Source organism: Zymoseptoria tritici, chromosome 6 (assembly GCF_000219625.1).
Source record: "Zymoseptoria tritici IPO323 chromosome 6, whole genome shotgun sequence".
NCBI classification, from domain to species: domain Eukaryota; kingdom Fungi; phylum Ascomycota; class Dothideomycetes; order Mycosphaerellales; family Mycosphaerellaceae; genus Zymoseptoria; species Zymoseptoria tritici.
Window position 1 is genome coordinate 825,761 of NC_018213.1, and position 16,330 is coordinate 842,090.

Consider the following 16,330-nt stretch of genomic DNA (forward strand, 5'->3'; position numbering starts at 1 on the left):
CGAGTGAAATCGACAGGCGTCAGATCACGCTACTGCTCCCGTCTCACTTCCTGACTTTAGGCTCATTCGAAAGCGGAAGAATTGATGATTGGATTGAGTGAGGGATTCCAGGCGGGCACTTGAAGGATGGTGTAAAAAGTCAGGTTGTTCCACAAGGAGGCAACATGGCAAATATCACGTGATCTCTGCACCGAGGTAACGCGGCAGGAGCCCGAATACACAAAGCTTCACTTAGCACGTCCACGCTGTGATCAGAGGTTCCGAGTAGCTGCTATGAACGACCGTTGCATTGTCTACTGCTTGCAAAGCGAACGAGAAGTCTCCGAAAACCGCCAACACTACCTCCATTGTTTTGTGTCCCATCGCGCAGGTTCAGTCCGCATCAATTCCTCCTCAGTTCAACATTCTTTCCAAGATCAGACAAAGGACCGCTCGACTGCATCTTGTTATCGAAGATGTTGTCCGCAATCAGCATACCAAGCGGAACACCGCCAACAGGATATTCTCCGGCTCCATCCCGCGGACCCAAATTTCCGGCCGCGAACCAATCTATACCGCCTACATGTTGATAGACCGTGCTGTCGTCTTCCGCTACCTTGAACAACTGCTTACGATCACTTGGTCGCGAAAGATTGTTGTCTTTCCCATCGGAACTGTTCTGCGTCTCCTCGGTATACTTCTCGTACACTGTCTCGCCAGCAAATCCATCAAAGTGCCAGTGCACACCGAGCCAGACACGGGACATTTCATTGGCAGAGATCGCCTCTTTGAGTGAGTTGTATGTGATGGGCACACGAGTGCGGACATCACCTGCCTGGCTCTCGAGCGGCAGTTTTGGATCGTACGCTGAGTAGAGATTCCGTGAGACGCCGTTGAGCTCGTCGGATATGAATTTGTATGAAATGGTATCGTTGACAACATCTCGATTGGGCCATTGTTCCAGATCCTGCATGGGCTGCTCTTACTCTGATCTGGGCGGCTGGTCCTGAGGCGGCGAGCTCTTGTCGGAGCGACTTCCGTCATCCTGCACAAATACACTGTCACCACGCTGATCGTAGAACAGTCGGGCCATCTGGAAGGCGGCGGCGCCGAAGGTTGCATTCCCAGATGAATGTGCCGGGAACGGAGGCTTGAATCCGCCCTCGTTACTATTGGTCGCCGGAGCACCAAGGACCCTCCAAGTAGGTCGACTGGAGCCACCCGGAACTGGCCCACTAGGGTCTGCATGAACACCTGTGAGCGGGCGCCACAGCTCATATTTGTACTTATCACGCCAAAAGAAGACTCCCACATCGGCCATGGCCACGTTTACCAGAGCCAGAAGGCGAACAAACTGGGCATTGTTTTCATCCGAACTGATGTCATCTCCCACCTTTGCGTCAAAGGCAATCTGCTTGACGACCTGGTTGTACAGGCGAGGAGGCGTGCCGATCAAATTCACACCATCATAAGCCCAGAAAACGGCGCCGACCGTTTGTGCTGGCTGTCGCTTGGTCGAGGCCAGGTCTTCCGCGCCACCCATGCGTCGGACATCTTCGAGTGCCTCCAGGTACTTCAAATGCTCGGCAGTGGGGTCAGTCTCCAGACTTGGCGGGTTGGAAGGGACCAGTGGTGGATCAGTAATCTTGATATCTTCTGTTGTTGCGGAGACTGCCGCCGAAGTGCCATAAGACGGAGCGTGATACGGACGAACGATCTTGTTGCCGCGTTCCGGAGCATTTGGATCGATTGGGCGTACACAAATAGGATGGCTTGGATCGTCGTCAAAGAAGTAAGGCTGATTGGAGTTTGGCATATAACCGCCAGCGTCAACGCCGGGCTCGCTGCCCTTGATTTCGAGCTGGTCGAGTATCAAATTCGCAATGGCTGCGCCAAATGCATAAGCTGAGGAGCGCGGGCTGAGGCCATGGGCCTGCTGGTAGGCTAGGCTCGACGCATCAATGAAGTCGCTCACCAGAGTCGCAGTGGACTGAGAGACTCCGGGATCTCTCTTGGCCGGCGCTTTGAACAGCTTGTTCAGGACTGTGATCGCGGCGCCAGCCACGGCAAGCTTCGCTTCTGCGGCGTTTGCGGCCGGATTGGAGGCTGCTTGGACAGTGCCGAAGGCTGAGGCGGAGAGGAACGGCCTGAAGTCGTCGGCAAATTGTTCCATTGCATCGCTCTGTTCGCTGTAAGGAAATGTCGCAAGATAGGCATCGTGAATGGCGAGGTGGAGGATGCCCAAATATCTGGCTGACAGTGGTGGGCCACTTTGATGACCAGAATTGGTATGGGTGATTCGGTTCAGGTCCAGACCTACGTTGTTCCAGAAGAAGATGTAGTTGTCCTTGTAGTTGCGAGGTCCTCCGCTATTCAAAGGCAAAGCCTCGATGACTGGAGGGAGGATTGGGAAGGCCATTGTCGAGCACTGGGTAATAATTCTGTCAAAACGAGTAGAAGCGGCCGGAGCATGCAAGCAGGACTGCGATTGCGAGACAGACCCGGATGCCGATGAACTCTTATAGGCCCTGGAGCCACATCATCGTTGTAGATTGAAGTGGCCAAGTCCACGTGTAGAAGGTTGAGCTGATCGAACTCCTCTTGTGATGGTGTATGAAGGCTGCCTATGTGCATATGCACCACGAAAAGACTCCCATCCTGCACCTTGGTCAGTCCAAAGCAATCAGATATAGGAGGCCCGTCATATCAAGCGGGTAGGCCCAAAGCGAGTCCGCGATGCAGATGAGCATGGTCTGCCTTGGATTTTTCCAGCACGTCCGGCCCTGCGTACAGTGCGAGTGGAAACGGAATGAACGAGCCCATACGGCCAGGCTGAGGGCTGGAGATTTTTGAGCGCCTGGAAACTTGCTGCTCTCGTCAGCTTTCCAGACGAATCTCGATCGATGCCAATGGTCTGATCCAAATACGGTAATTGAGGTGGTCAGACCACAGAGGTTTGCGGATGGTAAAGGAAAGGCTTGGCTGGCACTGCGTATCTTGCCTCAGTCACGAAGATTGGTTGTCTTCCTCGAAGACTGAAGTAGCAATTGATGTTTTGCCTCGCAGGAAGAGTGGCAGCACTCCGCGTGACTCTGCTGAGACCTGATACGGCGCCTCCAAAGTGGACCTGTACCATCTCGGCTTGGCAGAGAACTCATGTCTTGGTCTCCATGAAGTCTAGATGAGTCCGCGTTGCATTTGCGGGCCTGCGTGGCATGATGGTGGCGTGTGGTATAGTCTGCCAGCCAAGCCATCGCTGACATACGCCAATGGGTTGCGAATTGAGGCATTTCGCTGACAGTCAAGCCGTAAGCTTTCAAGCTGAAATACGCCACTCGATGGCCTGATATCCACGCTCACAGAGCTACAAGGCTGACAGGCACGTGCGTCGTGCTCTGTGGTATGACTTGACGGTGAAAACAGCCGTGGAGCTGACACACGCCAAGACGAGATCGAAGGACCTCGCCAGGGAATGGCTTCATCTGATGGAACCTGGGTTGAGCGGTGTACCGTTCATGGATCCCGCCGCTCGCCTTGAGGAGTCATCCGCTCCGGTCTCTCTGCGATTGAGGCGAATCGTCAGTTGCGCTCGATGTTGTTCTCCTCGCCTGAGACTTTAATGACCAGTTTTCCTCTCACACGGCCCGACTTGAGTGCCAGAAAGGCCTCCCTCGCTTCCTCCAATTTGTACTCTCGAGCAATGACGGGCTTTACTTTGCCCTCTGCAATCCAGTCCGCAATCCTCGCAAAGCCGTCACCATCGCTTCTCCGCCTCAAGAAGCTCGCGGCAGCCTCGATACCACCTAACCACTTCGGCAGATATAGCATCTGACCCAATCTCATCCCGAAAGCCAGCGAGACATTCCCAGCTATCGTCACGTATTTTCCTCCCCGCCTCAAAAATCCTTCCGATCCCCAAAAGATCTCCGGCGAGTCCACATTATCGATCATCAGATCGAACTCGCCATACTCCCAGCCTCTCCTCTTCAACTCAGTCACCAAATCTTCAGTCCTGTAATCCACGACTCCATCTGCTCCCAGCCCTTCCACGAAACCCACGTTTCTCGTCGAGCAAGTCCCAACAACATCCTCCCAGCCCAAAGCTTTCGCAATCTGCACTCCAAACGTTCCCGTGCCTCCACTTGCACCGTTGATCAGCACTCGCTTCCCACTCATCGTCTCCAAACACTGCAAAGCCGTCAATCCTGCCACGCCAATCGTACAAGCATCCCGCATCTGCACTCCCTCCGGGACTTTCACCACATTATTCCTCCCTCCTCTAACGACGACATATTCCGCCAGAGCACCAAAGTACGGCGGATCACTACGTCCGAACACTTTGTCGCCAGTGACAATACCATGAATGGTGGATTCGATGACTGTTCCTGAATAGTCTCCGGCTGGAATTAAAGGAGTGGAAGATTGGTTGGGAAGGGAGTAGTTGAGAATGCGGTAGAGGGTCAACTCCGGGAGTTTGTAGTCGACAGGGTTGATGGTGGCGTAGGCGACTCTGATCAAAGCTGAGTCCGGAGGGAGGGATTTGCTGGAAGGAGGCAGAGCGGCGGATGCTGTGTATTCGGTGCTGGTCTCGATGGTGCTGTATAGAGCTGTTGGAGGGGCGGTCCATGTGACTGCTCGCATGGTTCTGGGCAGGCTTGGAGCCATTTCACCGGCGACGGCGGGTTGAGGAAAAGGGTGGAGTACTTGCTGCGCGTTGCAAGTTATGAACGCATATGTTCGATGATACTCATACCATGAAAGCTGTGACGTCGAGGTCGGAGCGGAGACAAGCAGGGCCGGTTCTATTTTGTCAAAGGCAACATGAGAATCTCGGTGCAAGGCGAAGCTGGTCTGCCTGCGAGTTGGTAGATGGACTTGTAGGTGATCAAACAATTGTGTAATGCAAGCAAAGACAAGAAGAAGAACACGATCTGGAGCCCGGGCGCTCGGAGAGGTGACTAAGCATGGGATGCCTCAGGCACGAACAGAACAACTCCACATCAAGGTACGTGTCCATCGATCACTCTGCGTGTTACATGACACGGCAATCATGGGAAGCACATCGTCCACAAGACCAATGGTTTTCGCATCTCCGCCGCACCCGCACCGGAAGGCCATGGAAAAACGACCCCATGTTGTAGTCGTACTCCTCAGTGTCCAAAGTAACGCAGAGCCACTAGCTCTTTCAAGCTGTTCCTCGACGATCACGAAGAGATGCCGAGGGTGGAGAGCAGACACTATAGAATGGCGCGGCCGTTCAAATTGATGGCCATCAACTATCCTCACCACACACCCACACAGCGAGATCAAGAATCATGAGAATCACGAGTGTTGCAGCAACACTTCTTGCCGCCGCGCCAGGTCCCTCGTTGGCAGCGACATGCTCTTCGCATATGATCTCGGTTCGAGCTACGGCCAACAACAGGGTCGTGTTTGCGCCGACTCTTGATCTCACTTCTCCATCTGGCGTCGAATCTCTGCTCTCATCAGGTGCTGGCGCTCTTGGACAGCTCGTTGGATTCCTGCCAGTCAGCGGAACATATCAGATTGCCGCCAAATATTGTCAGCCTGCATCGGGTGCCCCATCAGGCCGCAGCAAGCACGTTCAGTTGTTGCTTCACGGAGTTCCGTACAATTCGGTACGCCTATAAGACCGCACATCATGATTGTACGCCGCTGACATCGATCTAGAGTTATTGGTTTGGCCTGCCCGGCAACCCAGATGGCTCCGAAAATTACGACTGGGTAGACTATGCCACCAAACAAGGCTATCCAGTGCTTGCAATCGACAATCTCGGAGCAGGCGAATCACAGAAAGCGAACCCGATCACTGAGGTTCAGCAGCCACTTCAGGAAGCTATACTGCGTAAGATCGCCTCAATGCTGCGAGCTGGAACACTTTCATTCGCTCCGAAAGCCGACAAAGTCATCTTCATCGGCCACTCTTTAGGATCTGTCACTGGGAATGGCATCGCCACGAAGTACCCAGCGACCTTTGATGCCATGATTCTGACAGGTTACTCCAACACTCTCGTTCAAGCTGGCGTCGGGCTTCTCCTAACACTTTTGACGCCAGCTCAACTGCAGAATCCGGCAAAGTTCGGAGCCCTCGCCCCAGGATATCTGGCATTCGGCTCCAGCGTAGGCAAGCGAAATTCCTACTACGCCGAAGACGGTTCCTTCAGCGCGGCGCTAGCGCAGTGGGACTTCGACCACCAGGACACCATCACCGTGGGCCATATCGTGACGGCGTTCAGTGGTCTCCAGCGAGCTGATCAGTTCCGCGGCGACGTGCTGGCGCTGACCGGCAGTGATGATGCCTTCTTCTGTGGTCCTACCGGTACTCGTGCTCTCGGACCTCAGTCTTGTGGGACAGGCGACGAGAGCATACCGGCCAAGAGCAAGGCTTTCTTCCCGGTGGCGAATTTCGGGTACTATCTGGCTCCCAACACTTCACATGCTACTACGCTTCACTATTCAACGCCGGATAGCATTCGCGAAGCTCACGACTTCTTGGCGAGGAACGGCTATTAGGTTCGTCCGGCATTCCGGTTGAGGGCCGCCCCTAGTTCTGTCAGAGACCAGGCGGACAGCGTTCGCAAGCAGAGGCACAATTATGCTCGAGAAGCGCCGGTCGAGGACTCGAGGTCCAACACTCCCCATCGTTTAAGTGAATAAACATCGCATTCCTATACGCTCGGTTTCGCTCTCTCGATCATCCTCATGGACCGCAACCCACCCTGAACAACAACAGAATTGCGGTCAGGGTTGTGCTAAGCGAAACGTGGTCAAAGTTCAACAAACCCATGTTGGTGTGACACCAGGGGAACGAGAGTATGAGAGCATGAATATTCGATAACAAGAGCCTTGTGTTTGACTAGTTCGCGACAGGCTGACGAGCAAAGGGCGATGCCCGCCGCTTCCCTTGCTCTACTCTGTCGAACCGGCAAGGAGTGCATTAAATACAAATGTGACAGTAATGACCGTGGGGGAGATTGACATTGCAGGAGGAACCTCGGAGAACAACCATGTATTGAGTGCACCATGCACACAATACTCTCTCAAGATTCTCCCCAGTGGACGCAATCCGCGTAAGGGTAGAGATCGGGTCTGTCGACTCCGCAAGGGCGTCCGTCGTATGGGCAATGGCCGCTCTGCAAGCCGGAACCCAAGCGTGTCAGCGAGATGGACAGCTACTCTGCCGAGATGAAAAAATGGACAGGACACGTACGCTGTCGCAGTCATAAGTGTGGCCTCCGTAATCGCAGGTACCGTACCAGCCGCCCACTTTGCATTGCTACGGTAAACACATTAGGACATCGGTGGGAGGAGCTGGGAAGAGCAAGGAGGCTTACGGCGAAGGCGGTCGTCGCCATGGCGAGGGTGACGAGCAGCTGGAGGATTTTCTTCTGCATGGTGTTGATGTGACGGGACGTGTATGTCTGATGTCGTCTGAAGGATGTGTGCGGCTTTGATCAATTGGTCTGATGTTCTGGTCGGTCGATAAGAGACGAAGGATCGATCGAGGAGGGAACGGTTGACTTATAATACCAGTTGGGCCAGTCAGAGCCAGGCTATGTGCTGTCCTCTCCCTCGTCATGTGGGTTTCCCAACATAGTATTTGTCCGCCGGTGCCGACTGATCGGCGCGATTGACTGGGTGGTCACCTGTACGTCGAGCAGGTGTACGCATACAAGTGCTGTTCGCCCGGTCCTGGTCCCGAGATGAAAGACCTATTTTAAAGGAAACAAACCAATTTGATTGGCGCGAATTACTGGGTGGTGGCCTGAACGTGGAGCATGTGGACGCATCGGAGTGCTCATGGTGATCCTAGTCTGACTTGAAACACCATTTGCAAGGAGAACCATACTCGAGACCCAACTGCCTGAACGTGAGGAGGAAGGTGTTGGATTGTAACTTGGCTCTTTGTGGTGCGTCGTTTTATCGTAGCGTGAGGCTGAGTGGTCGGAGGGTCGATATGTTGGACGCACTCAAGTTTCAGAAACGACAGGGGCAAGGGCCGAGCGGTAGGCTTTGTGGATGAGGAAGCATCAAGTGCTGTCATATATCTCGTCATCAGAGCGGTTTGCCATCGGAGCCGGATGTGGAGGAAAGCTCGAAATGGTGCCATGGTCGATGTTACGTTTCGTGGCATTCCGCGCACCGGGTCAGCCATGTTACGCTTGCATTGCAGCTTGCTACTGTAGTATTGGGCTCCAGCACTTGCTCATGGCTGATGGCCTGATCGACAAATTTGTCCCTAAACATGTTCGTCGGCCTGCATGGTGGATAAACACTGAGAAAAATGTACACGCCTCGCACGAGTGGGATCTTGCTCTACCTGTCTTGGACTGGGTGGTTCTCGAAGGCATCTCAGTCTCTTCTCATGAGGGCCCGGACAGCATACTCAGAGATCATGCTCTCGACAACAGTAATTGGATCAGACATGCCGCTCCCTGAACACGTCAGCTTCGACTCATAGCTCACTCGGCCTCAACGCATCCGCTGGCAGTGGCCTGCAAGCTCTGGATCATTGTTGTATATTGACGATCATCCATGTGATCTGTGACTGCTTTGGCGCTGGCTTTTTGAGGTCATTGAAAGGGCAGGAGTTGGCTGTCCTGGACAAGACGTGCGATGATGCGCCTCTGATGTGTTCACAAGGAACAACCTTGAGCTCTCTTGCTTCCCCCACTGATCGGTACCATGCACGGGCTGTCATGACAAGATGCCTTCCGATCGAGCACGCATGTTGTCGCTGTGAGTCGTGAGTAGTGCTGGTAGCGGCGAATGATGCAGGACTCGCTTAAGAACCTGGGAAGAAGGTGGAGTAGAGACCATCGGCAGAGGAGTGGGACTTTAGACTGATGATGCTGTAGTGCCCAGCAACCTCCACGAGCTGCAACGCCTTAAGCGACGATGCAAACATCAAGGAAATGCGAGACCACGAGGCGAAAGAAGTCCGCAGCGAAAGAATGCTTTACTCCTCCTCCATGTACATGTGTCTCCTCTCTCCTTCCCTTGCCCCTCCCGTTGGCAGTGCTACATGCCGGGCACTCAGAACAGCCCAAAGTGTGGTCCACGTATGCACGCTGTGAGAGGATTCGTGGCGATCTAGCACCCGTATTTTCCGCCTTTCTAATGAAAGGGTTATGCAGGTCAGCTTTAGTACCTTTTGCGACAGCGTCCGTCGGGATACTCACTCCGGCGCAATCGCAGTTTGCGAATGTACCTTGTGGAACACATCCCGCGTTTGGATGGATGCACCCGTGATTCTATGAATGTCAGGCTATCTGAAACACATCGTGTAGAGAGATGCACCGTTTTTCACCTACACCTTCGCATGGGTAGTACTTCGGAGAGTCCTGATCATCATTGCCATCCCTCTTGTCGTTGAAGTCGATGCAACAGCCATGGCCGGTATATGGGCCTTTGACTGATGGTCAGGGCGCCTCCATAAGTACGAAAATCCTCCTGATCGTCTCACCTGTGCAGTAGTTGCTCGATATTTCTTCCTCTTCCTTCGAAGCAGCATCGATCGCGGATCCATGAGGGAAATGCTGCCCGCTGTAAACGCATTGCTGATGCAGAAATGGATTAGCATCCAGCACAGAGCGGGCTGAGCTCAGCGAGTCATCTTACAAAGTTTGAGATGTAGCCAGAAGCGTACGAGCTGCCGATGCAGAAAGCGAGGATCGCAATTGCGCGCATGTTTGCGGTCGAGGCTGATGCACTGAGGAGATCGTGCTTCGAGGCGTGAACCGTGAGGATGATGTGGCAAGATGAGAAGTGTAGCGAGGCGCTGAGGAGAAAAGGTCGTGAAATCGGAAGCGGTAACGAGGAAGCTTTATGTGTCCCAGCACTGTTTACTGGCTCGAACTCTCCGCAGTAACCCGCTACGCACGAGGCAGTCTGGACACTCGAAGTCTAATGGCATATTCCTTGAGGAGGATGTCGGCGTTTCCGGACCAACGCAATGTCGGGGCTGTCGAAGAAGGTAACGATATCCTGGGCGGCAGCATTGTGAAATGAGGAGTAGGTTCTTACCCTGTCTGAATTCGGACACACTGTCAGCTCGGAGCTAACCTTCTTGGAGGTTCACATCGTACGCCGCGAAGCAGGGCAGACCATCCTGCTGGTATTGTGCCTCGGATCTCAACATCGCCGACATCTCGAGTCTCCGGTATAGTCGCTGGCAACCGGTGATGAAGCAGGTCCCGGCGAACTCCCATCTGCCAAACCCAGAGTTCTGTCCATGCCCGATGATATCGCGTGATCAAGATGACTGCATCGGATCCTGGCCGGGTGTTGAAGCTCCCTAGCTCCTGGTCCGACGTCGAAGGCCACCCACAAGGATAAGTTAGTTGTTCTGAAGATCTCCAGAAGGGAGATGGAGCTCTTCCCAACCACGAGGTATTCGTGTGTCTCCAACACATGCGGCTGATTTATCGGCCTGCAATCCATGCATCGGCCTGCCATCGGCTCAAAGGCGAAAGTCTTACGGTGACTCTGAGCGATGTTGTCGACAGAGAGTCCGAGAAGTAAGGTAAGGTACTCCTATAGAAGAAGCTGCGGCCTGAGGCATTCACGTCGGAAGTGGGTCCGGGCGGTACAAGGAATCCATACCGTAGTATTGGTGTTTTCTCTTTGCTAGCCCTGCATATCAACCCCATGCCTCACTCTTCGTCATAACACCATTGCAGCACAGCTCAGCTCGACGGACACGGACGGGATCACCGAAGTCTTCTATCGTGCATCGCAGAGCAGATACTACCTTCGGTTCAATCTCTGCGTTTTGCGGTTGAAAGATCCCCAATCCGCTAGCCCCCGCGATATCCGCCTTATCAAGGGTCCATCCCATCTGTGAACGACTACCGCTTACAGCCATAGATTCCTGTGAGCTCTCCGACTTTTGTACAAATATCCATTCGAGTCCTCACTTGTTCCCTTTGCGCGTCTTCCACTCCCCGCAAGCATGGCGTCCCTTCGCACATCGGTCAGGAGCACTGGCTCGCTTTTCAACCGAGCGTGTACGCGTCCAGTTCCCGCACAGCGATTGCTCGCACAGCAGACGTGGCGATCGCTTTCCACAGCAGATCAGCAGCAGAAGGTTGGCATGAATTTATGAGTTCCCTCGGAGATATATGGCGCTGACTGAACGCAACAGCTGCTGTCCTCCAAGCTCGATGAGGCCGATCCGACCGTTTACGATATCATCCAAAAGGTACGCCGCCTTCCGCCTTCGCGATCTGGATCTTCACAATCGAATATGGCTGAACCGAGTTGGATAGGAAAAACGACGACAGAAGCACTTCATAAACCTGATCCCCTCGGAGAATTTCACGAGTCAAGCAGTGTTGGACGCGCTGGGAAGCGTCATGCAAAGTGAGCAACATACACGCGAAGGTGACATGGAGGTGCCATGCTGATCCGAGGACTCTTAGACAAATACTCGGAAGGATACCCAGGTGCACGATACTACGGTGGAAACGAGCACATCGACGAGGCGGAGCGACTATGTCAACAGCGTGCATTGGAGACCTTTGGTCTGAAAGACTCGGAGTGGGGCGTCAACGTACAACGTGCGTTCGAAAACTACCCCAGCGATACACAACAAGACTGATTCTGGGATACAGCTCTGTCCGGCTCGCCAGCCAATCTCTACGCCTACTCCGCTGTACTCAACGCCCACGACCGGATTATGGGCCTCGATCTGCCTCATGGTGGCCACCTGTCCCACGGCTACCAACTCCCAACGAAGAAGATCTCCGCAATCTCCAAATACTTCGAAACATTACCATACCGCTTGGACGAGAGCACAGGATTGATTGATTACGACCGATTAGAAGAGATGGCAATGCTGTACCGACCGAAGATCATCATCGCTGGAACGAGTGCATACAGCAGATTGATCGACTACAACCGGTTCCGCGAGATTGTGAACAAGGTGGGCAACTGCTACTTGCTAAGCGACATGGCGCATATTTCTGGTCTGGTGGCAGGCAAGGTCATCCCTTCACCGTTCGACGTCTCAGATATTGTCACCACAACTACACACAAGAGCTTGCGAGGGCCACGCGGAGCCATGATCTTCTTCCGCAAAGGAGTCCGCAGCGTCGACAAGAAGGGAGTCGAGACAAGGTACGATCTCGAGGGTCCCATCAACTCTTCAGTCTTCCCAGGCCACCAGGGAGGTCCTCATAACCACACCATCACCGCATTGGCTGTCGCGCTTAAGCAAGCGCAGCAACCCGAGTTCAAGGAATACCAGAAGACCGTGCTCGAGAACGCTCAAGCCTTCGCCCAAAGATTAGGAGGCAGCAAAGATTCCGACGGGCTCGGTTACACCATCGTCTCCGGCGGAACCGACAACCACCTTGTCCTCATCGACCTCAAAGACAAAGGCATCGATGGCTCTCGTGTTGAGCGAGTGCTCGAGCTCGTTGGCGTGGCGTCCAACAAGAACACCGTGCCAGGCGACAAGTCTGCAATGAAGCCCGGTGGACTTCGCATGGGAACACCAGCCATGACGACCAGAGGATTCCAGCCGACGGATTTCAAGCGTGTGGCCGATATCGTCGACCGGGCCGTGACCATCGCCAAGACGCTTGACGTGAAGGCGAAGGAGGCGGCAGAGAAGAGTGGCAGGAAGAACCCGGGTAGCGTGAATGCCTTCAGGGAGTTTGTTGGTGAGGGTGAGGAAGTGCCTGAGATTGTGGAACTGAGGAGGGAGGTGGAGGAGTGGGTGGGCACATTCCCACTGCCGTGGATCGCAGAGAAGTCATAGTCGACCTGGAACGGGAGCGAGCAGAGGCGTAATATGGCGTCAGAAGCCTTGAGCAGGAGTTCAACGGTGGGTGTGCATATCTGATTTCTTCTTCGTCGATGCACTTAGAGACCACGTCAATACTGATGAGGTAAAACAGCTCTCCATTTCATATCTTCCAAGGTTCCATCGGTTCCATCCCTTCCTGTTCAGGCGTAGGGCGCGATTAGCTCATGTACTAGCTCGCGCACTAGGCTCAAGCTCAGTTCCAGCGTTGGTCAAGTGAAGTGACAAACAACGCAGTTCCCTTCACTTCACTTTCCAGGTGCAATTCTTCTTCAACGCCACTTCCACGCATTCTCACCTCGCCCACGCACGTGGCATCGCCGCGCACAATCAACAACCATGGCGCCTCTTATTCTCCAATCTGATCTTGGTCCCACCTTCGCAAGCATCACGAGCTCAACCTCTCAGCCCGAGTCCACCACCGCTCCGTCACTGCCCACTTCCGATCTCCCGACCAAGTCAGACCCGTACCTCCTCAAAGTCCCCGACGACAACCCGAACAAGCATGAAGACGACTCAGCTTGTGCCTTTCCCGTAGACACCTGGTCGGAAACCTGCTGGGCTCTCAAAACCGCCGGCTTGAAACAGTTCGTTCTCGCTGCGGATCAGCAGAAGTCGATGATCTCGATTACGCCGCACGTGCGGCAGGAGGATGGAGCGGACTCATCCTCGCCACTCGACTGGCCGGGTCCACCGCTAGGCTATATCAATCAAGGTGGAGGGGCCGACGCCGGGAGAATAGAAGAGCATTGGTGGCAGAGGGATTGGGCGGAGGCACTGATGGCGGCGTGCGTTGTGTTCTCTCTGGTGAGCTTGTTCGTGCTGGGAGGTTTGAAATTGGGCGGGTGGCTGGATTGGAAAGGAAACGTGAGTACCGCCCTTTTTTTCTCGTGTTTTTTTCTTCCTGGGTAAGGCGGCGCTTCAATCGCCTGTGGTATGGCAGCAGCGGCGGCACAGCAGCCATTAGCAGCGACTTCTGGCTGAGAACAGTATGACAAGAGAACTGACGATTGACGAAATTCAGCTCAATTTCTGTCGGAACTCAGCACGTCGCAACCGCGCCTACCTTCGCCGCAGCACCTCATACTGGGTCTGGCCTGAAGCCACAGATGAGCACCATCCAACTCGCACCAGCTCCTCCGATACAGCCACGACCCGCAGCAACAGTCACTCCAATAGCAACGAGTATGAGCTTAGAGACATGTCTGGACTGGCACCGCAAGACATATTCTACGGACGATACAATCGAGTCGACCTATCTGGACTCAGCCCGGCGGAGAGGAGAAGGGCTGTGGCGATGCTGGAGAGTGATGAAGAGATGCTGAGAAGATGGAGTCGGGCTGGCTTGGTATAGGAGTTCGGGAGCTGTGTTGATGGGAGCAAGTCTGGTTTGATATGGAAAGGCTTGGAAAGGAGCTTCGAGGAGACGAGGCTTTGGCGAGACTGAACAGGCATTGAACCGGCGTGTCGTCGATTTGTCCCGTCTTTCTGAGGAGGTCGTCCATGGTTGAGCCGAAATTGTCACATCACAAGGGAACCTAGCAATACAGTCGACAACAGCTGCGTGGCTACAGGTGAAGTGCTCTCTTCGCTTTTCTCCACGATCCAATCCCTTCCATTCCGCATATTCTCGCAATCCTACAGTGCCCGTCCGCCAGCAAAGTAAACACCACAGCCCAACGCCAATCTCCATCTCGCACTAATATCGAACCAGATCCAACAAGATCAAGCCCTCACCGGCCTTGGGCGACTCGCCGGCGATATCCTCACCTTCCCATCCGCAGTCCTCTCATTCGCGGGCGTCGATATGGAAGGCCTCTTTGAATTGTCGAAACGTTTGGCGGGCGGAGCTCTCGGATTGCTTGGCTTATTGCTCGTGGAAGACACCTTTGACTGCCCAATCGTCGCCGTACGCGGTGTCTGCGAGATGGACGCCGCGGGGGCGGGCTTCTTCGACGGCAAAGCCCTCGCAACACCCTGCGAGGGCGGCGGCTTGGACGGCGGCGTGGAAGAAGGTAGCGACGCAGTCTTCGGCTTCGACGCAGGCAACGATCGTGTCGCAGGTGCTTTCGTCGCAGCTCTTGTAGGCGGCAACGCCTTCGGTGCCGTTGCCGCCGCCGCCGTGGGCTTCACCGCCACTTTCTTCTGTCCTCCTCCTCCCACTGGTCCATCCGCCGCCATGGCTCCCATGACTCCATTGCCATACCCGTTGATGTAGTTCCCGACTCCACCAATCGCGCCTGCCACACCTGTAAGCCAAGGAAAGACACAGCAGTCAGTGAGCTGGATCGAATCTGATATGGGACACACCGTTCGCACTTTGGCCTACTGAGCGTCCGCTGTTTTCGACGAGAGAACCGACGCCGCCTACGGCGTTGCCGGCTAGGGTTCCGCCTGCTTGGAGGCCGGTTGCGGCGTAGCCGGCGAGTTTGTCGGTTACCCAGTTTGTTATGAAGGCCATGTCGATTGGGATGGTAGGTACTTTGTTTATGAGAGTGTTGTTGATGGGTTGAGCAAAGAGATACTGTACGGTCTACATTGCGACTGATTAGAAGGACTGTGGCGTAAAGAGTGTGAGGTGTGGTGCATAAATCCCTGCTTCATGACCAAGTCTGAGATCGGATCGACGGTTGGAAAAGTAGGTCGAACCGTCGAACCGGGCACAGGATTTTGTGGAGAGATGTGAGATGACGTGGATTGTGGAATATCGAGGACTGTGTGAAACGTGGGCCTTCTCAGCCACAGTACTGTGAGCTGTCCTGGCTCTTCGATGCTAGTTGTGGAGGGAGAACATTGTCGTATGCTCATTGTCAGGGATCATTCACTTGAGAAGCGTGCTAGTGTAGAGTTAAGCAGATTAGACTTCTGCTAGACCCACGTGGGCTTTGCAAAGGTCCAGGCCTTTAGACTTTGCCATTATCGTCCATATTCAATCACACTCGCGCTCCGTTTACGTACTTCTGCGTCCCGACCGGCTTGGATCCTACCGCAAGAGGGCTCTTCTTCTTTGCTACCGCAGCGACGACAGTCCCATTCGGCACTTTCCTGTTCACCACCAGGGGCACGCCTTGTACAGAGGCCGCCTTTGTCGATGCACCATTCACAGACACGGATTTCGTGGTCGCGGCCTTCACCGATGCTGCTTTTGGTACAGGCTTGATGGTAGTATTTGATGCCTTCGAGGCTGTGCTGAGAGGCGTCTTGGCCGAGCTGACCTGCCCGAGAGCACTCTTCGTCAATGGCGTTGCTTTTAGTCCCGCGGATTGACCAGGCAGGGCAGTTCCCTTCTTCTGCGTCCTTTGAGCGGCGAGACTTCTAGCTTGAAATCCAGCAGCGTGCACTGCAATCGTGCTCAGAGGTCGTGTGATCATGCTTCCCATGTTCGCAAGCGGGACTTCCTTCCTCACCGTCTGCTTGGGAGTTGGAACGACAGAAGTTGGTGCTCTAGGAACCTTTGCCATCTCTTTTGCGGTATAGACTGCAGCTTTGGCGAGATCGCTTTGCGCACTGCTCGATATA

The 16,330-nt window shown here is 54.3% G+C and overlaps 5 protein-coding genes across 5 annotated transcripts; 3 read left to right on the forward strand and 2 right to left on the reverse strand.

Moving 5' to 3' along the window:
• Positions 1-382: 382 nt before the first annotated feature.
• Positions 383-2,802, reverse strand: MYCGRDRAFT_86416 (uncharacterized protein; the record flags this gene model as incomplete). The annotated part of the gene is made up of 5 exons (XM_003851875.1): positions 383-617; positions 687-921; positions 1,045-2,011; positions 2,096-2,348; positions 2,771-2,802. The coding sequence occupies 5 exons, from the start codon at positions 2,800-2,802 to the stop codon at positions 383-385; spliced, it is 1,722 nt and encodes a 573-aa protein (XP_003851923.1).
• Positions 2,803-3,558: 756 nt separating this feature from the next.
• Positions 3,559-4,644, reverse strand: MYCGRDRAFT_44286 (uncharacterized protein; the record flags this gene model as incomplete). The annotated part of the gene is made up of 1 exon (XM_003851874.1): positions 3,559-4,644. One exon carries the CDS (start codon positions 4,642-4,644, stop codon positions 3,559-3,561), a length of 1,086 nt encoding a protein of 361 aa, XP_003851922.1.
• Positions 4,645-5,495: 851 nt separating this feature from the next.
• Positions 5,496-6,495, forward strand: MYCGRDRAFT_30339 (uncharacterized protein; the record flags this gene model as incomplete). Its single annotated transcript, XM_003851359.1, has 2 exons — positions 5,496-5,618; positions 5,671-6,495. Coding segments are annotated over 2 exons (948 nt in total), but the record flags the coding sequence as incomplete, so codon positions are not given.
• A 4,419-nt stretch (positions 6,496-10,914) lies between these two features.
• MYCGRDRAFT_72901 (uncharacterized protein) lies at positions 10,915-12,766 on the forward strand (the record flags this gene model as incomplete). The annotated part of the gene is made up of 5 exons (XM_003851360.1): positions 10,915-11,089; positions 11,147-11,203; positions 11,271-11,364; positions 11,424-11,561; positions 11,616-12,766. 5 exons carry the CDS (start codon positions 10,955-10,957, stop codon positions 12,764-12,766), a joined length of 1,575 nt encoding a protein of 524 aa, XP_003851408.1.
• Positions 12,767-14,517: 1,751 nt separating this feature from the next.
• MYCGRDRAFT_81110 (uncharacterized protein) lies at positions 14,518-15,275 on the forward strand (the record flags this gene model as incomplete). Its single annotated transcript, XM_003851361.1, has 2 exons — positions 14,518-15,051; positions 15,122-15,275. One exon carries the CDS (start codon positions 14,739-14,741, stop codon positions 15,027-15,029), a length of 291 nt encoding a protein of 96 aa, XP_003851409.1.
• Between the last annotated feature and the right edge of the window lie 1,055 nt (positions 15,276-16,330).